Source organism: Ursus maritimus, unplaced genomic scaffold (assembly GCF_017311325.1).
Source record: "Ursus maritimus isolate PB19 unplaced genomic scaffold, ASM1731132v1 scaffold_30, whole genome shotgun sequence".
NCBI lineage: Eukaryota > Metazoa > Chordata > Mammalia > Carnivora > Ursidae > Ursus > Ursus maritimus.
This window is the reverse complement of record NW_024425564.1, coordinates 19,825,050-19,852,536: the sequence shown is the minus strand read 5'-3', so window position 1 is coordinate 19,852,536 and position 27,487 is coordinate 19,825,050. Positions and strand designations below refer to the sequence as shown.

Here is a 27,487-nt window from a genome sequence, read left to right as displayed (position 1 = left end):
GATGGAACATTAAGTTAGAGCACTGGCACTTAGTGTTCTTGGAGAGGGGTAGATGGGCTCTGAAGAGTAGCCGTAGGAAGCTGTAGCCTTCAGATCAAGTTCTTACTTAGAAGCCATGGTAAGGTTTTGAACTTTAATCAGAGTAAAACAGTAACCCATTAAAGCATTCTGAGCAGAGGAATGATATATTCTGTCACAAGTTCTAAAAGGATCATTCTGGCTGCTGAGTGGAAATTTGAAGCTGAGAAATAAAGGGGAGATAGACCTGTCAGAAGGCTACCATAACTGTCCAGGCAAGAGTAGATGGTACCTTATGACACCTCTTATACAGTAAGCTGTTTTATACTGACATTTACCTTTTCTTGTGTATCTGTAACTCCTTGAGGGCAGGGAGCCCATACTTGTAATTTATGGATTAGGTATATGACCCATGTGTATGCCCATTTAATAGGTGCTCAATAAATGTTGCCTAAATGCTTTTAAATCCACATTATTTGGGTAACAATATGGCATCATTAAAGGTTTTGTCATTTACTGTTTCTTTAGGAAATTAAAATTCTCTAAGTCTTCATTTCACCATTTATAAAATGCTGGTAACACTGATCTTGTACAAGGTTGTTAAGGATTAAATAAAATAGCCTATTAGGACTCACCACTTATAGTAGGCGTTATCTGCTACTCTTTCATATAAACCCGCACACCCAATAGAAAATACAAGTGCTGCCCTTTCTGTGTAATGCCTGTGAAATTTTAAAACCTAGCCATAACTGACTGGATTCTAACATATGAATATTAATCCAGTTCATCGTTGTCTGGGTATCTAAATCATGCACTCTGAAATGTTCTGGCTTCCTTACAGTAATCTTCGCCTTCTATGTCATTTTATTGTTACCTAAAAATATCGCAGCGATCCCATTTTGGTGTTTGTCAATACATCTCAGTGAGTGTAGATGTAGCCCTAAATGCAGGATAAATGTTTAGTTTTGATAGCTGGTACAGCTACGGGATTTACATTCTGAGCAGTAAGTGGCACTGTCGGAACAATGCTGGCAACATACATGTCACGTTGCAAGGCCTGGGGTTGCTGTAGCTACAAGGTGAATTATAACGTCAGAAGCAACCCAAGAGCGCCTTCAGTCCACCTTCACCAGAAAGCAGGCGCAAGTCAGGCAAGAGCATAAAACTAGACACAGGTAGGGTGACTATACCCAACTCATTTGGATCAAGAAGAGGGAAGAGGGAACTCCAGGGTTTCTAAATGCAGGTTCAACATTCTCCACTAGGCTTCCATCTCAAATTTCAGCGCAGGGCCATTGCAGTGGAAGTGGTCTCCTGCGTGGTGGCCCACAGGGTGGAGGGGCCCCGGGGAGTACCAGGCCGCAGCAACCCGGGAGGCTGCAGAGGCTCGGAGACCAGCAACAAACGAACACGGATCGGAGGATGAGAACTCTCGACCAGATCCGCGCTCGCCGCTCGTACGCCATTTTTGTGGGCGCAGAAGCGCAGCCCTCGCACCCCCAAGCTTACTTTGCGGTCTTCCCGCGTTCGGAAGAGGAGAGAGCATGCGCGAGAGGTAAACGCGCCCTCGCTGCCAGACGGCCTTAAGCCGACGAGGGGGCGGGACCGCGCAACTGCGCAAGCGCGCGGAGACACGTAGGCGGAAGTGGCGCGCGGACGCCTGCGATGCAAGCACCTTGCGAGGAGGCGGCGGCCGCTGTGGAAAGCGCAGGAGTAGGCGGAGAGGAGAAGGAGGTGATGGTGAAGGACCCGGGGAGGGGGAGACGCTCCGTCTGGCTGGCACCGCTCGGGCTGGGGTCACCCTTTCAGGTGACATACCGGCTCTGGAGTGGACGTGTCCCCCCGGCCCTTCGCCGTGTTTGGGACCCAGACCCCCCTCCCCAGAGAATCTTGACACAGTTTATCTTCATCTATAAGGAGCGTGCGGGGTCGGGATGGAGGGCACGGGTGATTTCTAAAGAACGGAAACCTGCTGGCACTGTTTCTAGGGAGGAGTATCTTCTCCTCCTCTCACCCTTTCCGCCCTGTGGCTGGTTAGAACTCCCTCAGGTCCCCGCCTGTGGACTCTTGAGACATGAGGCCACTTCCAGGACGGACTTTTAAGCTTATAGTAGGGGGCTTCCGGATAACTGTCAGTCGCCTGGGTTCCCAAGACTTCATCTTAGTTAAGAGCTACTTCCGGATTCTCTTTTAGGGTACTTAGGGTGCCCTGCTCTCCATTTAATTTGTGGTGCAAAGTGATTGTTCTTGCTAGGTTATTAAATTTATGTGATAAACTTCCACTAGGAGTTATGCAGATTCTCCAGTCTTTGCAGCTTAATTTTCTGCCCCACCTGATTTTTCTTTTAAGGAAATGCTGAAAGCAGTTGGAGTGCTTTGGTGTGCTAACGGAGGGTTTTTTAGTGTTGGGTATATGCGTTTCTTCTATGGTGGGACCTGAGATGTTGAGAATTGGTTTTTGGATTAACGCTTTCCGAAGTGAATTGGGATAGTTTGGGACTTCGAAGACAGATACAGCAGCATTTGAAAATAATTTAGATAAGTGTTATATGTACTTAATTTCTTAATATATATCAAGTCCTAAGTTTAGATTTATCCCTTGGAAAAAATAGAGTAACCATCAAAAATGAGTGCACTGTTTCTTGAACTTTGTGTAATGAAGTGTGTACAGAAAAATGAGACTGAATCTTGTTTTTCGTTGTTTTATCATCATAACCCATAGGTCACAATTAATATTTAGAGTCCACTTAATTTAGATATAGTGGCAAGGTTATTTTATTTGTAACATTGAGTGTGACAAAATACAGAATCAAGTTTGTTCGGGTTATTTACACTGCAATGACATAATTTCCTCATATTCTACCGTTTTGTAGTGGGAGACTTTTCTTCTAAAGGTTGGAAAAAACTAGATTAAGACATTAACTGAAATAATTTTGACTTAGGTAGGTCATTGTAAATCAGTGTTATTACCAGTTATTTATAACTTATAAATATCGGTATGCTCTAGAAATGCTGCCTTTTTATTCCATTTTAGCAGTTAGTTTTGTACCTCCAAGTAACGTTAAATATCTGTGTTGACTTTAGGAAGAGGCCTGAGGCAGTGAGTCACACCTGTGGGTTTTTTGTTCTTAGTTTCAAGGGTTACTGTGAATTTCTAAAGCAAAGCAAAATGTTGATCATTTAATTTGAAAACAGTTTTTATGCTTGATTTTGTTTTTTCCTGCACCAAAAGAACATTGGCCTAGTTTCTTTCGATGTTGATTAATATCCATCATTAATATCTGAAATGGAAGGCATATGGCAAACATTCAGGATCACAGTTACTGGGTGTCAGAGTTTACAGTATCTAACTCAGTCACATGATCTGACCAGTGATGTTCTGATTAATAAAAGTGCATTCTAAATGCAAAGCCTTGCAGGGCAGATTTTCTGGTGCTGGTACCTCAAGTAAGCAAAGGAAATGAATTTATTTCCATGTTCATTTCAGATGCTTTGTGGGAAATTTCAGTGGAGATGTCAATATTTTGGCACAGATGTCCAAGAAGTGACAGTGGTGGAGGGATTTAACTCTACATGTCTGGCACAGATCTGCGGCTCCTAAGATTGCCAATAGGTGTGTTAAAAGCAGCAAATTGTCAGAAAGGAGCAGGATACTGTTGATTAAATGGTGCTTACTGAAGTGCAGTAGAGTCTGTCATTTCATATCTTATACTTTTGGTATGTGTGAAAACATAATGAAGATGGTATTGTGTCTTTCCTTAAAGATTTCATAAGCTTGTGAGAGAAGCAGACACAAAAACAAAAAGGCCGTTATGATTTAGGGTTTTGTAAAAATATTTATAAAGTGCTATGAGAGTCCAGAGAATCAACTAGCTTATAATTTATAGGACCTTAATAATGAGCATTCGTGTTGAGTAGTGTGAAAGAGGGATCAGAAAGGGAAGAAGAGATTATAAACAGGCTAATCTAGTAATCTGGGCAAGAGAGAAGAGCTGCTAATGGTAGGGTCAGAAACAGATTCTCAGTACATTTATGGATGTAGAGTCAACAGGAACCTTGGCAAAATATACAATGTGAGGAAAAGGAAAGAGTCTAATAAGTTCCAGATTTTTTGCTTAATACCAGTGAGATTGGGATTAGAGGAAGAGGAGGTTTGTTTGGAGGGAAACATAATGAGTTCAGCTCTGGACACATTTAAAATGAGGTGCCAGTGGAACTCATGAGTAGAAATGCTTTCAAAGAAACATTTGGAAATAGAAATCTGGATCCCAGAAGAGAAGTCTGGGTTGGATATCCAGATTCATATTTCCAGCTGCACATCAAAAGGATGATGAATCTGTCAGCAGACTATATCACACTAGCAGTAGTTCTAAAAAGTTGAGTGACAGCCAATATTTGTGGTCTGCCTTACTATGTGCTAGTCACTTTTACGTTTATTTCATTTAGTCCTAACAAAAATTCTACGATAGGCACTTTTTATTTTTTTTTTTTAACCCCCTTTTAAAAATGTACAACCTCGAGTTCAGAAAGGTTAAGTATTTTGCTCAGGGCTTTTCAGCTAATCAGTAGCAAAGCTGGGTCTTGAACTCAGATCTGTCAAAATCCAAAGCCTGGGGAAAGCACCATGCTGTACAGCCTTCTCTTAACGGTAGCTGTAATTTTATTGAGTCTTCACAGTATGCCATCCATTTTGCTAAGTTATAAACACCTCAGCCAAAGATGGGTGAGGGAAAATTTTTGATACTAATAAAAGCAGGAGAGAGGTCTTCTAGAAGTTTTATTTATTCTCTCTGTGTAAATATAGAAACATTTTTTGCACATTTCCCTCAACCTCTGTTTTCTGTACGATCCTTAGTTTCGCTCGCCGGCACCACTGTACATTTGAAAAATCGTCTTCAGGTAGACAGCAAGTGATTGCAGGGTGGGGTTTTGAGGGCATCCAGGGGAAGGGCCAGTTTATTTGGTTCATCTGAGTATTTGGGTGCAACGTTTGCCAGATATCAAGGATGCAGAAACACGAAAGATTTGAGTCTTGCCTTTCCAGTTCTCTTCTCTCCCAACTGAGAGAATTAGGGAGGGTACTGCAAAAGAAGAAACACTAAAGCTTATTTCAAATCCTGACCTAGAGAAAAAAGACATCGGGCTGAAAGAACATTGTGAACATAAGGCAAGGGTGTTTGAAAGTCCATGGTATATTTCAGGAATGAAATAATAGTTCATTGTGGGCAATTTAGGGCTTGATTGAAAGAGGTGGAGGGAGGGGAAACTTACATGGGGCCAGATTTATTTAAATGGTACTCTGTATGCATGCCTGCACACATGGAAAGTAGTTACTCAGGTTTTTGTTTCTTCTACATTCAAGATCATTTAAAGCATGGTTTATAAAGAAAGTCAAATCTCAAGGGTATCCTGCAAGATGACTTAAAAAGTCAGAGATGACTGATTGAAACAGTGTGGGAAGGAAGAACAATATATAAAGAAGACAAAACAGGTAAAGGAAAAGAAATATAGTAAAACTTTTTAAAGTTATGCTTTTTCTATTTAGAAATTTGGCAGGTGCCCTGTAAAACAAATGTTCTTTGATGCCTGAGTATTTTTAGTTACAAGTTGTATTCCGAACCTTGATCCCAATTTAAATTACTGAAGATGGCCTACTTAATCTCTGTAGTCAGCAAGGGAGAAGTCATCATGAAGAAGTGACTCTAATTCTTACCATTTTAAACCATCATGACAGTTTCTTTTAAAAAGATTTCCAAATCTGTCAAAGTTGTCCTTATCTTTCCTCAGATATTCTAAATTTTAGTTCCCATTGGGATTGTAACAGACAGTCTTTTCTAGGAAGATAATTTTTTCATCATCAGGTTGTTCTTTAATTGTCATAATTCTTCACTCTCTCTTCAACCTCTACATGGAACTCGTTCTTCGGTTTATATAAATCCAAACGGACATTGACAGTCATCTGTGGAGCCCTCATGATTTTTTTTTCACAGATAACAAAAAATTATGTGTTCCAACTTTTTATAATCCCAGAGACTTCTTTCTTTTTTATAAAACAGCTATATTGGAATATAATTGTTACACAAAAACCCTGCACGTTTAACATACACAATTTAGTGAGTTTGGACGCATGCATGTACCAGTAATACCATCACTGTAATGATCAAGGTAATACACATTTGTCACCTCCAGAACCTTCCATGTTTCCCCCTTTGTGTGTGTGTATGTGTGGTTAAGAATGTTTACCATGGTATCTACCCTTTTAACAGACTTTTAAGTGCACACCACTGTGTTGTTAACTGTAGGCACTATGTCGAATAGCAGGTCTCTACAACTTACTCATCTTGTATAACCATAGCTTGATATTCATTGAGCAACAACTCCCCAAAGACTTTTTAAATTAAAATGATTTTCTCCAAAGGAAGAAAACATTTTCTTTTATTCTGACTTAAGAAATGCTGTTGCTAAAAGCATAATATCCTTTCTGTTGTCTCTGATAAATCTAGCTTTTTTAAATAACTTAAAGTTGTTTGAATTTATTTTAAAACATCATTAACAAATACATTTTACAGTTGACTTAGTATTTAAAGGAGCATCATCTCTTTTCTGCAATCAAAGACTGACTTTAATATTGAAGATGTCACTCATAACCTATCATGGGCTTTACAAATTAAATCCTTAGTACACATAAAGCCATAATAAAAGCATATTTACTTCCTTGATGAAATAAACACTAAGTTAAAAAAAGAAGTAAACACTAAGTTAGCTTTTGATTTTTGCTGTGGAAATGAGAATGGCATATATTTAGAGTTGTATTGGTCTTTATCAAGAGAAGATAAATTGGAGAGTAGGCATTGTTTTTGGTTGCTTGGAAGATTGCATGGAGGAATGAATATATTAATATCCAGAGAAAATGAGATTTACCTATGTAATTTTTAAAGCATGATGTGAAATATTTGGAGCATAGCATCTTATGATCCAGGTGTTTTTGCTTTAATTGCTTATTTCCTTCTTTAGGACTTGCCTCAGCAAGCCAAAGAAACACTGAACAAAGGAGAGGAAACCAACAAAGATAATTTTAGAAGCACTGAATGCAGCAAAACAAGAACAATGGATCTCAAGTTCAACAACTCCAGGAAATACATTTCTATCACTGTCCCTCCCAAAACACAGACAATGTCACCACACATCAAGTCAATAGATGACATTGTAGTACTTGGCATAAATCTCAGCAGATTTAACAAACTTACTCAGTTTTTCATATGTGTTGCTGGAGTTTTTGTATTTTACCTAATTTATGGATATTTACAGGTAAAAAATAGTTACTTATTTCCAAGATGCTAATTGTTTATAACAGTTGAGGTCAATATGGGCATTACTAATAGTTTTGTCCAAGATATTTTTCTTTATAGGATACCACTTCATTCACATTTTTGGTTTTTTAGTATAGAAAAAGGGTTCTTAAAAGTTAGTTTACTATTTTTAGCAGGGGTCAAAATTTCACAGTTAAATATTTCAGATGGGGAGAAGGGAGCAGAGATAAACTTAAAAAATTAAAATTATGAAAAAATTTGAAATATGTTAAAATGTAGGTTATGATTGCACCCATGTGTTTCTAAAAGAGACTGAAGTATTTGGTGGTATTTTGGAACATAATTCTCCAATAAAATTGAATGATAACACAAAAGCCATAATCTAGTCCATTGTTGATTCTCGGAGCTCAATAATATAAGGTCATTTTTGCAAAAGTATATCAGGATGCGTTATAGTTTTTCCAGGAGTTTTTCATTAATCCTGTACTATCTGAATTATTCTTTTTATGAAGCACCTGTCGTGTTTCATTTTTTTTGGCTTCCTCTTCAAGTCTAATTTTGTCAGAACCTTATTTTTCTGTGATTTTTGCTGGTGCAAAACATTTCTGACATTGCCACCAATTGTCTTCTATTTGTATTATGTTATGGGATAGTTGTATACCTTTGACTAGCAGTAAATTCCAGACCTTCAGGGACATGGGCTGGATGGGTGAGGAGCCACGCTAGTGTAAACAATGTTTGAATGGGTACTATTATTCTTAATGGTCAGTTCATTAGTATTTTCAGACATTATCAACTTTGCTTTTTTATGCAGCTTTCTAACGGAAAACCTTTTATAATTCAAGAAATGGAAATGGATGTGTTTTGTTGAAACAGTATTTCTGGTGTTGTTTGATATTAATTAGAATGGTCTTAAAAATTATTGTACTCTTTCCCATTGTCCTATAGAGATGAAATACAAAAGGAAGTATAAATAAAGAAAGTGGTAGAATTGACTGTTCCTTAGTTTATAAAAATTCTATGAGGAGTATGTGAGACAAAAACATGGCTTAAAAATCTTAATATTTATAAAAACTAATTTCCCCACTAGAGGATGATATAAAAATTCAGATATCACAATGAAGAATGGTGAAAAATAGTAAATTTTATCAAATACAAGTTTCAGTTTCTTGTTGAGAAACATTTTTTTTCTTTTTCAAAACACAATTGTTAAATAATTTGGGAGCAGAGTTAGCCATTGCAAAAAGGAAAATGAATTAGAAATTTACAAATTTTATTAATCTTTTTCTGTTTGATTAATCAACAGATTTTAATTTATAAAATATGCAAAGCTTTTAAAATTAGATAAACATTACTTTCATTTTGTGAAAACTGACACTGCTACTAACTCTTACATATAATAGCATATTAAAATAGTTTAAAGAAAATGCTTGGGGTTTTGTAATGAAGTTGTCTATATAAAATACAGTATAGTGAAATCTATCTGAATGCCAACATACTTAATAAAGCTATTTTTATATTTTATAGTTCATATGCCAGAAAAATACTAAATATCTTTCAGACTTACTTGAAGAGGAAACCTAAATTTGGGGAATTACACAGTATCCTAAATGTACAAAATCTAGTTCAGAGCCTATGTTTGGGGAGGGGGTGATTGATCAACTAAGTTAGGTATTGGAATACCTCTTACTGATTGTTAATGGCTTATTAACAATGTAAATGTTACTTCATAATATAAGATTATGTTTAGACAAAGTAACCATTTCCTTTACAAGGAGAAACTTTATATAATCTGGCACAAATATTCCCAAAAAATCACATTATTAGTTTGAACTGATTAAATTCCTATAGATAAACAAGCCTGAGATAATAGACTTCTAATGAAATATATTTGTTATACAGTAAATAGAGTCTTTGAACCAACTGTCTTTCTCATTGTTGGGGCAGTTCTTAATTTTAGCAACCTCTTTTTTTTAAAAAAAAGAAAAAAGAAAAGCCTGGGATAACATTGCTTCATAGTTATCCCTTCCTCGTTTGCTTTTCTCACTTGAATATCTAGCGTCAGTTCTCTCCAGCAGTCTCCTGAACTTCTCTAATTTCACCTCTGAGAAGCCTTGAGATTTGGGTGTTTATTTTGCTTTTTATTTTTTGTTGTTGGGGGTGAGGCTTGGGTTCCTTTAAAAATGTTGCGTTTATAGGAATTTATTGTGAGGAAATTGGTGTGCCCCAGTACTTAACAGTATTCATGTATCTTTTGACAGGAATTAATATTTTCAATGGAGGGTTTTAAGTCCTATGGCTGGTACCTTACTTTAGTACAGTTTGCATTTTACTCCATATTTGGCCTAATAGAACTTCAGCTTATTCAGGACAAAAGGAGAAGGTATGTGGTTTGTTTTTATTTTTTTGACAGTTAAGTTCATTAGTAGTAGTTAATTTTTTGTTTTGCTCTTTGGGAATATGGAATATATTATACATGAAATATATACATTTGCAATTAATAAAACATATCTAATACCCAAGAATTTTTATCAGTATAATCAACTTACAAAAAAATATTAAATATAGTTCAATTGTACACTGAAGAAAGTGGTTTCTCTTTTAGTGTAATGTTATCAGAAAAATGTAGTTTAGGCTCAACTTACAGTCAATGTATCTTGAAACAGGAGAAAGTATTCAGATGTACATACGTGTTTTTGTAAATTTAACTGAAATGGGTGTGATTACTGAAAGATTTACAGTGCCACTAAGAAAGATCAAAGTGGTGAATGATCAATGCCACTTTTTTAGTGGTTTTTAAAATATACAGTTAATGTTTTGTGGGATATATTCCATTTAACACTGTCTTTATAATGTGCAGTCGCTGAGACTGCATGTTTAGATATAGAGAAGCTTCGTAGCATGCCTTTTCACCAGAACCAAAGGAGTTGGTTTGACATAACATTTTGCATTGACCATCTAGATTTGAGAAATATCTTGAAATATTTTTAATGGTATACAGAACAGTATGCAATTAAAACCTGATTATAAACAGGAGGAGATCAGGAAATTGAATGTAACTTCTTGATAAATGTAAGTGTGGTTATCCTGTCGTACCAGACTCTAAAATGTGAATATTTCATGTATACATTGGGCAATTTAAATGAAGCAAAGACTATAATACTGATAGCCTGTCTTCAATGATAGAAATGTTTAGTCTTTCAATAAAAATAAAAAAATATTCACAGCTACTGTTTTTCTTACAAAAATGTTTTTGATATTTGTCTGAAGTATTTTGATATTTGTCTGAAGTATTCCAGTCTGTCATACCAGTATTCCTTCATAGTTCTAATTTTGCCTCTCAGCCTCTCTTTATTGCAAATAAATAATTATAGCAGTGATAGTAAAATAATGTTTGAATCTGAGGTTAGCATCTGTATTATTTTCATGCTCTAAAACTGCAGTACTCAGCCATATAGGTGATAAAATAGAAAGTAATTGAATATATCTATCAAGACTAACGTGTAAGAAAGCGTGATGATCCATTACCAGTTACAAACTGCTGGAGGTTTGTTTCCAAAGTAAAAGAATCTAATGCTATCTTTATAAAATGGAAAGTGACACAAAGATACACCTCCTTTAAAAAAGATACACCTCCAGGGTACCTTGTTGGCTGAGTCAGTTAAGCGTCCGACTGTTAATCTCAGCTCAAGTTTTGATCTCAGGGTCCTGAGTTCAAGGTACACATTGGGTCCCACCCTGGGCATGGAGCCTACTTAAAAAAAAAAAAAAAGATACACCTCCCTCTCATTTACCCGAATGAAATAGGGAGTGAGCCTCCAGCCATGTTTATTCAACCCTTAAACCAAATGACCATAACATTTTTAAAGATAAAATAATTTGTGTTTGATTTAAACATAAATGAAGGAATATAGAAGAATTTACAGATGTATAAAAAATTTAATTATAAATTGAAACCTTTTCATTTCCAAGGCACAATAAAAACATTTTTAGAAAAAGCTTTTAAAGGCATGTTACAATGAATTTGCTTAATCACGTATTTCTGAATTTATTTAAGTGGCACTGCTCTTTAGACCTTTAGGTAGCCAAACTCTGCTTAGTTGTTGGGGTTTTTTTCTTTCTTTTTTCCTATGTTTATATGAATACTACATACTTGAAAGAGTAAAGGATTTGGAGTCAGAAAACACGTGTTTGAATCTTGGCACAACCTGTAATTAGCTCTCTTAAGACCTCAAGGGAGTTGCTTAAATTCTCTGACATTTGAAGATCAAATGTGGTAATGTGTGGGGAGCACACTGTAAGCCGTAACACCCTATATGCATTACTTGTTGTTATTCACCAAAGTTACCTTGTAACTTTATTATTACTTTGCATGAGGTTTTAACAAAGGAGATCTGTCAGATTGGTTTCTGAGGGGCTATTGAAAGTCACAATCCATCCCCCTGCCTAAAGAAGTAAGAAATTGGGGTATTAAATAAAACAGCCACAGCGGCACCCTAGAGGACGATGATGAACCTCACCTCCTGGTCTCACCAGTGGGCAAACACACCTCGAAGGCTGGGGTTTTTGTGAGTCTGTAAAGAAAGTTGCTCTAAGAGTTGTGACCCTCTGAATACAGGCCTTCTGAGTTTCAGGCTGCTTTTCTTTCTACCTGTGTTATGTTACTTCTGTAATCACCATTCCTTGTGATTCTTTCTGACTTGAGGCAGAAAAAATTTTATTTTCTAGCCACTGTTTGCAATTTATGTCTGAGGACATTTGACCACTGTGACTTTTATCATTACTTGGAATAGTGCTGTTCTTCCCTGATGATACCTCACTGAGTAGTAAGCCCTGCAGACAGCATATAAATCCATGTTTGGGTGCACTAATGCATACGTGGATGCCAAGTTACTTCCACATGGACCTTAAATGTTGACTACTGTATTAGCAGTTAAGTAGGAAAGGCCTGGAAATTGAAATATAAGTGGAAAAGATACATTTTAATTGAATTTTCCAGTAAATTATTTTGCCTTATATCTAGCCAAATAAAAAATGTGGAGTAATTTTGTTGTCTTGATTTAAACATGAACACAAATCCCAAAATGGAAGCCACTTCTAAGTATGCAGCATAATCTGATTATGTGAATAGTACTTCATGTGTTAGTCACACCAGCGTACAAGATTATTTTAGACCATTAAATATCTAGTCAAAGTGAGCATATGCTCACAATAATCGCGCAAAATTCTGAAGATGCCAAATTAAAGACCTCTTTAGGAAATTCAGATAGAACCCAAAGTAGTGATTTGGGATCGCGAGGAAAGAATCAGATTCTTCATCTTGAAGTTGATTATTATAACATCTTACAGAATACAGAGTTAGAGTTGACATTGTGGTAATAAAAATCATGTTTAGAGTTTTAAGCCACCACTGTAGAATATCTGGAGATATTCTGCTCAGGTTATTTTAGCAGAAGGGCTGAATGTATTTTTCCTAATGCTAGATGGGAACATTAGGAAACAGAACAACAATATAGAAGTTGAAAATTAGTTAAGGTGCCTTTTACCATTATGGAGGTCAATATTTAAAACTCAACTCTTTTTTTTCTAAATTTAGTTGAGATAGTTTATATAGTTATATAAAAAACATCTTACCAACTTTTTTTTTTTTTTTATACCATCGGTAAGAATCTTTAACTCCGGTACACCATTTTTTCACACAGTTGAGAGTTCTCACTTGTGATTAATTAACTAAGGGTAAATTGTTGTTTTTACCAACATTGCTTTATACAAGTAAAGTGTGATAACTTTTAAAATAGTGCTATTTCACCAATATTGCTAGAAATATTCAACAGAAATTAGACATTTACACATTGTAAACACATTATCTTACAGTAGTATGAATTGGGTCCCAAAATGAAGATTTTAAAAATTGTCTTTTACAGAATACCAGGAAAAACCTACATGATAATAGCTTTTCTAACTGTGGGTACTATGGGGTTATCAAATACTTCCTTGGGCTACCTGAATTATCCTACCCAAGTCATCTTCAAGTGCTGCAAATTGATTCCTGTTATGCTAGGAGGAGTTTTTATTCAAGGTATAGTAATGATATATTTTCATACTGTTTGAAACTAATAGGATATGTTATGGCATCTAGCATTAGGAAAAACATTAAACTCCAATTAATATTTTCAATGAACATTCTCGATACTGGAATAGTTCTGAGTGACATCTTATAAAAATAAGGTATTATAAAAACACTGGTACTTCTGTCATATCATCCTCCTCTAGTATTTGAAATCAATACGGACTCAAGAAAAATAAAAATAGTATTTTATTTTTTTTTCTTTCAATCTGGAATCTACCACATTTCCAGAAAGACTGCATCCACGTATTAAAGGCGTAGCTCAGAAATACCTGGAAAACTCCCTTTTTCAATTCTTTCATTGTTCCCCTCAGGGCTCCTCCCTCTATCTCCATTATGTAAATGGATAAGTCTCAGAACAAAGTCGGCTTAACCTGAGCAGAACTGCTTTTTTACCAACTCTCCTGGCTTTATTGGCTTCCTAGAGCCCCAACTAAGTTACAAGCAATGTGGAAATAGGAGTAAAGAGGAAACTGAAATAGCAGTTGGAGCACGTTTTTGTTGTTCATGTCACTGTCGTGAGAAATACTCATGTTTTGATAATCAAGGGCCCCTGTATCGCCAAAGTTCTTACACAGCCTATCTTCATTTTTTCCATTTGATGCCTTCCCACAGAGGCTCTTTGTAATGAAAGTATGTCTGTTGGCTACTTCACGTAAAGTTTCAGGGTTACTGTTCATGCAGGAAGAAGCATTGACACCAGTCCCTATTAGAAACCACGTGCATGTGTAATATTTCCTTAGCGATCCTTATGAAAAAGTTACACTACATGATTTTATTTAAATGTGGATATACTACAACAGGTTAATTCTCACCAACCTAGAAGTTATCTGATTATGGTAGTCGTAAACTTAAACAGTTATATAACCTGAACAGTTGCTCTGGTTACTTTGTAAAGGTATAAGTTATAAGAAGAAAATTCATACCTTCTGTTGTATATGAAATAAAGAAGGCACTGGTGTCCACAAACTTTAAATGTTCATATTTACTCACTACCATAACATATAAAGTAGGATCTCCTATCTGACTTACAAGGACATATTGTGCTCATTGGTCATTTAATTCTCACAAGCCCTTCTGTGACTATCTCAGGCATTGATCTAAGTGTTCTTCATTTATTTTTGACTTTGGATATAAAAAAGCAGATCCTGCTCTACTTGGTTAGACACGTAGATCTAACACTGTGCCAAGTGTGCATTTGCGTAATGAGGTTGGCTTACATTTATTTTACACAGGGAAGCGTTATAACATTGCAGACGTGTCTGCGGCAGTATGTATGAGCCTTGGCCTGATATGGTTCACCCTAGCTGACAGCACGATTGCACCGAATTTCAACCTGACAGGTAAGGAAATGATTTGTACTCCTGGATTTTGCAGGCATTTTGGTTTAAGAGTAAGAACGTCTACAATTTCATAAGGATTTCAAATGATGGTGTGACATCTGTGATTTTCATGTCTAACATAAAGCTTTCAGACCTTCCATATAAGATATAGTAAAAATATTACAGTCCTGGAAATGTAATAGTTATTTTTAGTGCTCTTGTATTTTGACCTGACAAGAGGCTGTTTGGCCAGTCAAAATCTTCTGTGATTGAGTACATGATAGAGCAGTTTCTCATGGGCTGAGTTGGAAGTTTACACGTGAGTGTTAGAAGAATCACATTAGTGACTGTTTTTATTCTGTTTTTTTTTGAAAAAAATGAAATTGAACGTTTGCTTGTCATTGTTTTAGCTGAAGAGGGAAAGTTAATACTGAACAGTGTGCTCTAAGTAAGGTTAGAACCTTAAAGTGCTTGAACTTCCCACCGTGAAGTTACCTCATAGTGTGCCAGATAGAATTTTGTAAATAAAATTTAGATTTTTCACTGGCAGAATTGGTATTATAGTATATTTAGAATTAAATAAGCATAAATGTGTTAGAATATTTTTATTCTAAAGAGCTTGAAGAGAAATTATTATATATACAGTATTATCAATCTTATACTACTGAGTTTTATTCATAAGCTTATTATCATCCCATCTCTTAGCCTGACGGAAACAGTATTTAAAATACTTGTGTGTTGGGAGGGGAGGCTCTTTGTGGCAAGAGGAGGTGTAGGTGCGGGTGAAGATGGTGGCACCCAAGGCTGCAGACTGCGTCATGGAGGTCTCCTGTGGCCAGGCAGAAAGCAGCGAGAAGCCCAATGCTGAGGACATGACGTCCAGAGATTACTACTTTGATTCCTGTGCTCACTTCGGCATTCAGAAAGAGATGCTGAAAGATGAGGTGCACGCCTTCACGTACCAAAACTCCGTTTCACAACTGGCACCTCTTTAAGGACAAGGTGGTGCTGGATATGGGCTCAGGCATGGGAGTCCTCTATGTTTGCTCCCTAGGCTGGAGCCCACAGGGCCATTGGGATCGAGTGTTCCAGGATCTCTGACTATGCAGTGAAGATTGTCAAAGCCAACAGGTTAGACCACTTGGTGGCCAGCATCAAGGGGAAGATGGAGCAAGTGGCATTTCAGTGGAGAAGGTGGACATCATTATCAATGAGCGGATGGGCTATTGCCTCTTCTATGGATCAGTGCTCAACGTGGTGCTCTGTGCCCCAGGCAAGTGGCTGGCACCCAGTGGCCTAATCTTCCCAGACTGAGCCATGCTATATGTGACAGCCATTGAAGACTGGAAGTACAAAGATGACAAGAGCCACTGGTGGGAGAATGTGTATGGCTTTGACATGTCTTGCATCAAAGATGTGGCCATCAGGGAGCCCCTGGTAGATGTGGACCCCAAGCAGCTGGTCACCAAGGCCTACCTTATAAAGGAGGTGGACATCTACACTGTCAAGACAGAAGACCTGACCTTCAACGTCTCCCTTCTGCCTGCAAGTGAAGTGGAATGCGCTCTGGTTTACTTCAACATCGAGTTCCCTCGCCGCTGCAAGAGGACAGGCTTCAGCAGCCCCGAGTCCCTGTAGGTACGCTGGAAGCAGGCAGTGTTCTACATGGAAGTCTACCTGACAGTGAAGACCAGTGAGGAGATCTTTGGCACCATTGGCACGCAGCCCAGAGCCAAGAATAATCATGACCTGGACTTCACCATTGACCTGGACTTCACTGGCCAGCTGTGTGAGCTTTCCATGGACTACTGGTGGCACCCGGTTTCTCCCACCCCAGCCAGGCCGGCCCTGCATGGGCCCAAGGGCTGAGCAGTTTTGGGGCTCTCCCTTCCTCCCTTCCCTCCCAGAGCGGGCTTTAGGAGTCTGGACAGGGGAGGTCACACTGTGACTGTTTTTCATAACTTATGCTTTTATATGGTTGCATTTATGCCAGTAAATCCTCGGTGTGGGGGGAGGGATAAAAAGGTGTTCAGAGAAACTCTGAGAAATGGGTAAAAATTTTAATTATTCATGAGAAAAAAAGTATTACATAAAGAAGAAAATCATTTACATCAGCTTTGTTTTTCTTTCTAAGAATCAAAATTTTTCTTACTGGCTATGAGTTAACCTTCTTTTCTATAACTGTTAACCAGGCTAGGTTAATGGATTTAAATGTAACCAGTACAGCCTCTTGGAGCCATCCTTTTAACAAGCAGAAGATTGTGCTGGAACCTATTATATCTCTTTCAGTTTTGATTGTTCCCAGTACAAGTGATCATTACTTCAATGAGTTTTACTCTGAGAAAGCTTATAGTTACAGATGTGTCTGACATGGTTTAGATTTTTCAGGAACACTTCATGTCAGCAACGCTAAAAGGAAGACTATATATGAAAACTGAGGTAATTGACTCTTTTACTTATGAAAAAGCAGTTTTAGAGAAGGCACAGAATTTGTAGTCAGAGAGATGGCTTCCAGTTCTGTTCAAATCACTTAAAATTACAACCATGGGTAAATTGTCAGAGCCTTTTATGCTTCCCTTTTAAAACAGATGATAATGATAGCTTGCCTCTCAACAACAGCAGTGGGAGGGTTGACTGAGGTGATGGAATAATGGATATGAAAGCACATGCACGTGCTGGGGGGGGGGGGCAATAATGATGGAATGAGGTGGTGTCGGTAGTCCTGCAACTTCTCACAGTGCTGTAGTGCCAGCCCGTTCTGACTCCCATGGATTTGGTAAGAGAACCTAATAATACTTCATCACTAAGAATAACTGATGAGCACTTACCATAATCCCTGGTCTGTGACAATATATTATCTAAAGGAGATTAGATTATTAAGATCATTACTTAAGGTAGATATAAGTAAAACTTTGAATGTATAGAGCGAATATATCAGAATTTACTTACTCAAATAAATGTGTGCCTTTAAATATTCCCCTTAGGGTGCAATTCAGGTATTTTCACGCCATTGCCATTGTTCAGAACATTTTTGGAATGTCTTCAAATAGCGTGTTAGGAGCTAGGATGTTGTATTTAGGGTCTTCAAGAGCAGCTTATCTTTTTGTTTCAAGGACAGATTTGGTATTTGAAGTAAGTAAAAGAGCATTCAGAATCGAGTTTGGTGGGTAAAAATGTATGGTAAGGTAATGAATACCACAAAGTTAGATGATCAAAAGGCAAATTGAAGAATAAGATGAAAACTTGAAAGTTCTCAATTAAATTCACACACGTGCATATATTTTTCTGCTCCCTGTGATTGCTTATACATTGTTAAAAAAATGCAAAGGGAAACGTCCTAAATCCCATCAGACTCAGGGTCCTAACCAAGGCTGCCTTTTGTTCTTTCTGTAAAGCACTGGGGCTGGTGACCAGTGTCCCAAACACTTGCAGTTAACAGCCTGCTTCTCAAGTAGACATGCTCATTTGCATGAGTGTTGATTTCCAGTTTTGCTTATGCCAGTTGTACCTGTCACTATAACCATGTAATAATATTACTTAAATTGTTCAAAAACAATTTGAAGAGAGACAGAATTGTTTGTTAATTGAAACAGTTTGGTTGACTAGTTAATAAAATCACTATTGAATTAAGTATGGAGGAAACAACTGTAAAAAGAGCAGGATATCATACAAGTGTAAAAGGATTCTGCATCCCAACTGTTTGAGAAGTTCCTGCATTTCCCATGTGCTTTTTAACAAAAACAACTAGGAAAGCGTTAACAGTGTGTGTTATGAGTGTGGTTTATACAGAAGAGAATGTGCAGAATTTTAGTTATACTCAGAAAAGACCTTGGCAACCCCGTGCATGTTTATGTGTTTTAAATTAAATGTTTTAATAATAAAGGTAACATTTTTTATGATTTCCCTTCTCATCTGATTTTTTCAATTAACGAACTAACCACCAGTCCCGATAGAGCTCCTAAGAATTTCTTCTCTATTTGTTTAAAACAGTATTCCTTTCAAACATTTCATCTAATTTAAAAGCAAAACTAGTATTTGATCTAATAGGGAAACACAATAAGCTTGAATGTAGTTTATTCGTGTTGGTTACTTGTGTTTTTAACGTCATCCTATATGTGCCCGTTACAGCTGGTTGTGGATAAAAATCATCAACTTTTACTGAAACAATGTGATTTAAGATCTGCTTTTGTTTTTTAACTCAATTAAATCTCTGATAAATCTCGATTATCATAAACTTACTTAAATAAGGAGGTTGTGTTTCTCTTATGCTTTCTTGAAGGTGTGATCCTTATTTCCCTGGCACTGTGTGCAGATGCTGTCATTGGAAACGTTCAAGAGAAAGCTATGAAACTGCATAATGCGTCTAATTCCGAAATGGTAAGTACTCGAACGCTTTTTCTTCACAGCAGAGGGTCTCAAAAGTGGTGATGTGCTTAACTTTATGAAATAGTTATGATATTAAAGACTTGCATGGCATTTTTAAACTAGTTTGTCACCATTGTTTTCATGAAAGTAATACATTCGAACATTATGGTAACTAAAAAATAAAGATACCACTACCCCTGCTAAGAACTTACTATATAATATTTGATAAATTTTTTCCTTATTTATAGGGTTTTTTACATATTAAAAAAAATCCTTTGTTACATACTTTTCTCCTCTTCTTGTATTTGGTATTGTATTACTTATTTTCCATTTAGAAATTTGTAATTTTGATGTGGTTTGTCTTTTCCTGCATGGGTTCTGGCTACCTATTATAATGATTGAAAAGGGCTTTCCCAACTTTTAAGATTTAAGAATTTTACCCATGCTGCCTACTCGTTTTATGATTGCCTCTTTTTAATTAATTTTTTTTTTTAAAGAGAGAGATGGAGGTGGGGAAAAGGGAGAGAGGGAGAGAGAATTTTAAGCAGGCTCCACTCCCAACTCAAAGCCTGACATGGGGCTCATTCTCACAGCCCTGAGACCATGACCTGAGCCAAAATCAAGAATCGGACATTTAACTGACTGAGCCACCCAGGCGCCCCTAATTAAATCTTTGATCCAACCAAAACTTTAAAAAATGTTCTTCTTTATCCACTTGTCCCAGTAACACTTATTGAAAAATCTACTTTTCCAGCTTAAGTGCCTTCTCTATCATGTAATATCATATACTATTCTAATGTAGGATTCAGAATTGTATTCTTTTAAATTTACTTCTGCACCAAAACCATATGATGACAGCACATTTATCATACATTTACCATCTGTTAGGACTAGCCAACAATATTCCTTTTGTTTTTTAGAATATTACTACCGTTAGTTATTCTCGGGTGTTCATATCCCCAAATAAACTAGAAAGTCCCATTGTTAGTTGTGATTGGTATGGCATTGGATTAATTTAGGGAGAATGTCATCTATACACTTGAGTCTTTCAGTCCGAGAATAAGGTATGACTTTCCTTTTATTCAGGTGGCTTTTTTTAAATGTCCCTTAGGTTTTTTAAAGTTTTTTTCATATAAATCCAACATATTTCTTATTGAAGTAATTGTTAGGGGTTTCATCTTTTTGCTATTGTTACTGCCAATAATACCCTTTCTTTCCTTATATCTTCTACCTGGTTGGTATTTGTATATAGGAAAGTTATTGTGTGTGTGTTACATTAATTTCACAGCCAGCCCCTTGCTAGACAGCATACCACATTAAGAGTATATAGGAATGGTCTTTCCTGTTACTTTGTCAGCAGAGTGGGCATCTTTAAGGAGTCTTTAATCTTGGTCAGAAGTTTTCTTGATCATCACCACTCTTCCTAGATAAGGTAAAGATCAGAGAATTAAGGAAATGTAAATAGCTAGAAAGTTATTATAGTACAGTGGTTAGGAGCTTAGACTCTGAGCTAAGATCACCTCATTTATATCCTAGCTTTACGAGTTCTCTTACTGGGGGAAAATGACTTACTATCTCTTAGTTTATTTACCTGCAGACTGGGAAGTGATCATTAAGAGTGTCTAACTCCTAGGCCGGTTGTGGGAAGTAAGTGGAATAATTCAGGTAGAGCATTATTAGCACATTACTAGCATTATCAGTACCCGACACATGACAGGTGCGCAAGTGTGATGACAATGCTCCTGCTGATTGTGCTTATGAAGAGTATGAGGAACTGGAATAGAAAGATTGGTAGGAAAACTGGGAAATCAAGCAATAGATATGCCAATAGATATGCCCCTGCTCATTTTCATTATCTGTTAATATCTTAACAAACTTAACATTTGGGTTTTCTGATGTTTAATAAGTAGCTTTAAAGTTTGTTTTGGGGTCGCCTGGGTGGCACAGTGGTTAAGCGTCTGCCTTCGGCTCAGGGCATGATCCTGGCGTTATGGGATCGAGCCCCATATCAGGCTCCTCCGCTATGAGCCTGCTTCTTCCTCTCCCACTTCCCCTGCTTGTGTTCCCTCTCTCACTGGCTGTCTCTATCTCTGTCAAATAAATAAATAAAATCTTTTTAAAGAAATAAATAAAGTTTGTTTTGTTTTGTTTATGTGTGTTTTTGGAACCCCAGAATTCAAATGTGTTTTGAAGTCAGTAATCAAGCCAGGCAAAAAAATGAATATTATGTAACTATGTATGTGGAAGGATCAGTACTGCTATATTACGATGTGCGTAAAATAATCCATAAATTTATGAACAGGATCAGTCATCATCTCCAGAAAGCTAGGCCATATGAAACAATGATGTCACTTTAAAATGGTTTGTTTTTCAGATTTAATTGAGTAGATTAATTGAGCTATATATTGAGAATCCTTCATTTTCTGCCTTTGGTTTGATAGCATTTTTTTCCACTTTATTTTTTATCTACCATAGGTTTTGTATTCGTACTCAATCGGTTTTGTGTACATTTTATTGGGATTGACATGCACTAGTGGATTAGGCCCTGCAGTAACATTTTGTTCAAAGGTAAACACTAATCACATTTTTAAAAATAAACATCTTCCATTAAGTAGTCCCTCTGTATTTCTTGTTCAAAAAGATTATTTTTTATGTAATTTGATAACTCCTTTAATGTATGCAGATCAGAAATTATTTCGGAAATGAAATGATTTATATTTAAATTTATTGTATCCTTGTTCTACCCTATAAGTTAATTTTTAAGCGATTCATAATGTAAAAGTTGGGGATTTTTAATTTCATCATTGTTTTTCCATTAAATCAGAACTAAATAAGAGTCTTTGCTTGACTGCTTTGTTGAACGGCTTATTATTGCTCAGGAAGTTGATTAAAATCTGTAGTTTTATTTCATTTGTAATACCTCAGGGTTTGTTTTGCATTTTCCTAACAGGCTTTTTTATATGTTGCAGAATCCAATTCAGACTTACGGTTATGCTTTCCTTTTTTCCCTCACTGGGTATTTTGGAATCTCCTTTGTTCTGGCTCTGATTAAAATTTTCGGTGCACTTCTTGCTGTAACAGGTAGGAATGATATACCTGCTTCGATTTGATATAAGCATTTAAATTTTCTCTGATGCTGCTTTTCAAAAGACACAGGTAGCATCTACTCTGCATTAAAAAGAAAATTGTTATATTTCATCAATTAATTTTTTTGGCTAATAGTATTTCTTTAAAATTCTAAAGAAAATGATGTTTGCTCATAATCTTTTATTTGAAGGGTTAATTTTAAAATCAAATATATACATTTATCTAAATAGTAACTTTTAAATACGTTAAAAGGGCTTTTTATTAAAAAGTTTGATGGGCTGAATACCCTCAGAGAAAAATCCTGCTTTTATATGCATTTTTAATTTTTAACCGAAAACTCCCATTTTGATGCACTTAAAGTATGGCAGGTATATTTTAAACAAAGCTTTTTGGACCTTTCATTTATACACTTTCTAGGGCATTAATGGGCATTAACCAGATTATCCTTTCTTGTCCCTAATAATTATCATGCACCTGCCTTATGCAGGAACTTTGCTTGGCACTTTAGAGGAATGGAAGCTGTATTGGTTTTGCTTTGGAGGAGTCAGGAAAACAGATGAGGGGCTACAGATGAGGCCCAGTGAGGAGGACAGGTGACTCCATGTGCTAACCTTGTATCATTTGCCCAGTGAATGGTCCAGATGGCAAATGCTCTCAGCCTCTTCCATATGGAGAGAGCCCTGAGTGAAGCCCAGGATGGAAACAGAAGGGCACTCGATTGAGATGTCAGAGAAGAAGAGCCCAGTCCCAGCTCTGACATTTAATAACATGTCACCTGGAGAGTATATCTCTCCTCTTGTCTGGGCTTCATTTCTTTCTTATGAAGAGATTGGATTGGACTTGACCGTTTCTATCAGAGAAACATAGGATTTACATCATAATGCATACATGCAGTAGTCATTACCTGATTTTAATATTTCATAGTTTTAGGGGAATACTTATTCTAATACTACAGAGTAAATTAATCAAAGGAATAACTACCTCTCTCTTTGTAAAAGTTTATTTGCTTTGTAATGTTTCTCTTTATTTGCTCACATAGGACTCCCCTTTTTATATATTTATTTTATGACTCCCCTTTTTAAAGTTTACATTGCTAATGGTAAACAGAGGGCATGTGACTGTAGATAAGGCCATATCCATAATCTGTCAGGTTATGTCATGTCATGCTACCAAGAAAGATTGCAAATTCATATACTTAGCTCGGTTTCCAGTTTTGCTCATAAGATAATAACTGTTCAAAAAGGGTTTGATATCAATCGATAGGTATTGATTAAACACTGTGATAGGTATAAAAAATGTGAGATGCATTCCTTGTCTTAAAGGTGCAGACAGGTTTATTTTTATCTCATGTAAAAGAAATTCAGCAGTAATAGTAATAGCCAGCATGCATATCCTTTATTATGTACCAGAAACCAGTTTACATACATTATTCATTTTGATCTCACAGCAATCCCATAATAAAGTAGGCATTGTTATTGTTCTATTTTGCGAAGGGTAAACTGAGGCACAGGGAGGTAAAGTAACTTGCCCAGTGGTCAACCAGCTAGTAAGTTGCAGAATCAGGATTCCAAGTGAGGCAGTCTGGCTCCCGACCTGTGCTCTTAACCCACATGTTACACTGCCTTCTGAGCTGGTGTGGTGGCGTCACACTCATTAGGAAACCAGCCTTTTAATATCTTCTCTGCCATCTTCATCCTCTTTCCAGGCAGTGGGATGGGAGAAGACGAAGGATACATCTTTCTCTTTATGGAGTCTTCCTAGAAAGCACACTTCCTAGAAACAGCGCTTCTGTTCACTTTTCTTTGGCCCAAACCTCATCACATGATGACACCTAACTGTAGGAAAGGCTGGAAGGTGCCCATAATAGGGGTCCGTTTACTAACACGGAAGGAAAAACAGATTTGGGGAATCAGGCTCTGACACATTTCCAAAACAGATTCTTCATTTGGAGTTCATTTATTTATGCCTTGTATAATAAGTGCCAGGAACTGTAGAGCCCAGGGATACAGGATAAATAAGAAAAGAAACTAAGTAAAGCTCACCATCGAGAGGAGGATAGCAACTGATAATGCAAAGTGGGACAGAAAGCTATGATGGAGACATGCCAAGGTCCTACCTCCACGTGGGTGGGACGGGGAGGAGAGTTTCAAACCTGACAGCAGACTTCCAGGCCGTACTTGAAAGACAGGTGAAAGTTAACGCGAACATGTAACGAGGACTGTAAAGATTATTCATGGTCTTCCCAAAGATGACCATGATTAAGATATTAAGTGTACTTTAGCTTACTACTTTTAAAGACCAACCAACCCCTGTGCTACCTAATCACACCTTCCTTGGGAAAGCCCATCTTTCCTGCCAGACTGAGGGTTTTTAAGGGATGACCTGCCTCCCTGGTGTCCTGGCCTTTATCAAGTACTTACTAGGTTGTACGTTCCATTTAACTCTATGGCTTAACGTCTGTACCCCTCCTGGACTGTAAACAGCATAGTAGCAGCAGCAGTGACTTTCTGTTTGGTTTTTGCTTTTCAGTGTTTTCTTGGCGTGTCGCATAGATCTTGGCACATAGTAGGCTCTGTATATTTGTTGAAGATTATTTCCAAAATATTACCAAGATAGTAGGCACATTCTAAATCAACCTTTTTTCTCCGTACAGTGACAACAGGAAGAAAAGCCATGACCATTGTACTTTCATTTATGTTCTTTGCTAAACCATTCACGTTTCAGTAAGTACTTTTTAATTCAACAAGTTTATCTACTTATAGATACCTGGTTTCACATTTCCTCCTAAGCAGCCTTAATTTCTCTATTAAAAATCAGTTTCATCTGGAGCCCTAGTTTATTGATGTGTCTTCTACTTCAGAAATTTAATTATTTTGAAGAAATCATATTGTACACTTAAATTGCCTAGCCAGAGTCCCAGTGCAGTTGTGACCGGTTTCCAATATAAATGAACATAAGTGATATCTTGAGATTAAGGGATTCCACCTTGCCCTAATACATACAGACATACATGTGAAACAATATATATGTACGTGGTTTTCAAAGTTATTTGTCCCCCTCTCCCACAAAGGATTTGAGGTAGAAAATTATGCTCTAAGGTTATTTAGTTTATGGCTTCTTATAAAGCATTTACTGTTTTCTCGACCATCTAGTATACATTTGAAATCAGTATCATTTACATTTATGCTGCTTAGTAATTGAGAAGATTCAAACCTAGAAATTATCAGTGTATAAGCTTAAAGATAACCACAAGATAAATTTCAGTCAGTGTATTGTTTTCTATAAATTAGTTTCTCTTTCCCCACGTGCTACGTATACGTTATAGCAATCTATGCCAATTCCCCTACTTTCTCAGGATGTGCCCCTCTTTATCTGGTTATATGCTACCCAACTTGGATAAACAGTTGGACTGCCAAACTGAATTCCCAAGATGGCCATTGGCAGATTGACGTACTTGGCGCTTTAAGTATACGCTTAGACTGTTGATTAGGACGTAGACTTGAATTTCCTGTTACTTTCAAAGTTCAAATGAACTACATTTAGTATTTTGTAAAGTCTCTCTTTATATACTTAACATAAATGAGATGGAATTCTATCTGATCTAAAAATAATTTTTTTATTTTAATGCTATTATAGGTCTCCAGTAGCAAAATTTTATTTTATTGCCGAATTATTGTGAACTTATCACCAAGTTCTGTGGTTAACGATAAATTGTTACCTTGATATTAATATTTTTTCCTTCTCTCTCTTCTTAGGTACGTGTGGTCTGGTTTATTAGTTGTCCTTGGTATATTTCTCAATGTTTACAGCAAAAATATGGATAAAATAAGACTACCATCACTATGTGATCTAATAAACAAAGCAGTGGAAATGAGAAAGTCAAGGACGTTGGCACAAACTGTGTAGGCAGTGATTCATCCTGCTTAAAGTAGAATTTTGAGGGAACGATCATCAAATAATTAATTTTCCAAAGGGATTATTATAAAAACCAAAGGATCTGAAGGCGTGCTGTCTGTTTGCGGATGGGTCACCTGTGAAGTCAGCCTCTTCCGCAGAGCGCTTGTTTAACTGCTTGACTTCTGAAGCAATCAAGAGAGCCACGTCTGCCACACCCTAGAATAAAATGTCAGTGTGAAGGACTAATTCTTAGCACTCTGTTGAGAATTTCACTGCATATGGACCATGTTGCAAAACTAATTGGATATCATTATGACATTTCAAAGAAATTGATATAATAATATCAATTAATAGATTGGTCTTCATTCATTTTGGTGGTGTTATTTAAATGATTCTCTGTTATAAGAGTGAACAGATGATTTAAAGTCTAGAAAGAATAACTTCATTATAAATAAAAATTATTCTGTGATTTTTTTAATAAATGCGTTGTTAGAATTTATTATGAAGAGGGAAGTGAAGGTTGCAGTAAGGCTTTACATAAACTTCAAACCTTAGGCTTTTCACTGATCATTTAAAAGTATGCTTTAGAGCAAACATGCTTTAAGTTTCCTGTGGACTATAGATGGTATAACAAAAGGACTCAACACCCTGCATCCTGTAAGAATGCTGCTATCCATCAAAGGAGTGCTAAAAGATTGAATGATTTGAATTTTTTAATTAAAGAGAAGATAACTCATGTCTTAAGTTATAATAAAATAATAAAATTATAGTTTTTCTCATAAAAGTGAAATTTTAATTTGACAGCTTGAAGATTAAATAGGGTAAATGTAAGAAACACAAGTAGATTTTAGCAAATTTTTACAGTATGTTGTTTGCACAGTTTTAAGTCGAAACTCATAAGGTGTGGGTGGCCCTTATGTTTCAGCAGTGAGTTTTGGAATTGCTTCTAGTGTATTAAAAAATCCTATCAATCTTCATTTTCAGTATAGGTAATGCTAGTTAAAACAACTTAGTTTCTATATTATTGGTGATATCACTTACATTTTGTGAGTATAATATACTTGGAATATGTAATCTCATTCTTAAGTTCCATTGTGTTCTGATGGTGACTTTAACTAGTAGGTGCATATGTGGGTACAACAGAGCCTATAATAATTTAAAGATCTAGCATAAGGAATTCTGACTGATTTTCATTTGTCGTATATTAAAATACTGTGGGGGTATTTTTCCCTAAGTGGTGATCATTCTTAAGTTTTCGTATTTTAAAATGAAAGGAATCTTAGTTGGTACTTCATTATGCCTTCTTAAACTCTTAAGATGGTAAAGATTTGTGCTTTAAAAACAATTTTCCCAAGTTCTTG

At 36.5% G+C, this 27,487-nt stretch overlaps 1 protein-coding gene and 1 pseudogene across 4 annotated transcripts; both read left to right on the top strand.

Moving 5' to 3' along the window:
- The first annotated feature begins 1,649 nt into the window (after positions 1 to 1,649).
- On the top strand, positions 1,650 to 27,360 carry SLC35B3 (solute carrier family 35 member B3). Of its 4 annotated transcripts, XM_008692828.2 has the most exons (12): positions 1,693 to 1,752; positions 3,506 to 3,631; positions 5,381 to 5,509; positions 7,033 to 7,326; positions 9,590 to 9,711; positions 13,253 to 13,407; positions 14,691 to 14,798; positions 19,057 to 19,154; positions 21,618 to 21,710; positions 22,112 to 22,223; positions 24,883 to 24,952; positions 25,985 to 27,358. In XM_008692828.2, exons 4-12 carry the CDS (start codon positions 7,126 to 7,128, stop codon positions 26,133 to 26,135), a joined length of 1,110 nt encoding a protein of 369 aa, XP_008691050.1. In that variant the 5' UTR covers positions 1,693 to 1,752; positions 3,506 to 3,631; positions 5,381 to 5,509; positions 7,033 to 7,125; the 3' UTR covers positions 26,136 to 27,358. The 4 variants fall into 4 exon arrangements, with proteins under 4 accessions (XP_008691048.1, XP_008691049.1, XP_008691050.1 ...); XM_008692827.2 differs by lacking the exon at positions 3,506 to 3,631 and having other exon boundaries at positions 1,658 to 1,752; XM_008692829.2 differs by lacking the exons at positions 1,693 to 1,752; positions 3,506 to 3,631 and adding an exon at positions 1,809 to 1,827.
- On the top strand, positions 15,318 to 19,047 carry LOC103664928 (annotated as a pseudogene).
- Positions 27,361 to 27,487: the final 127 nt, after the last annotated feature.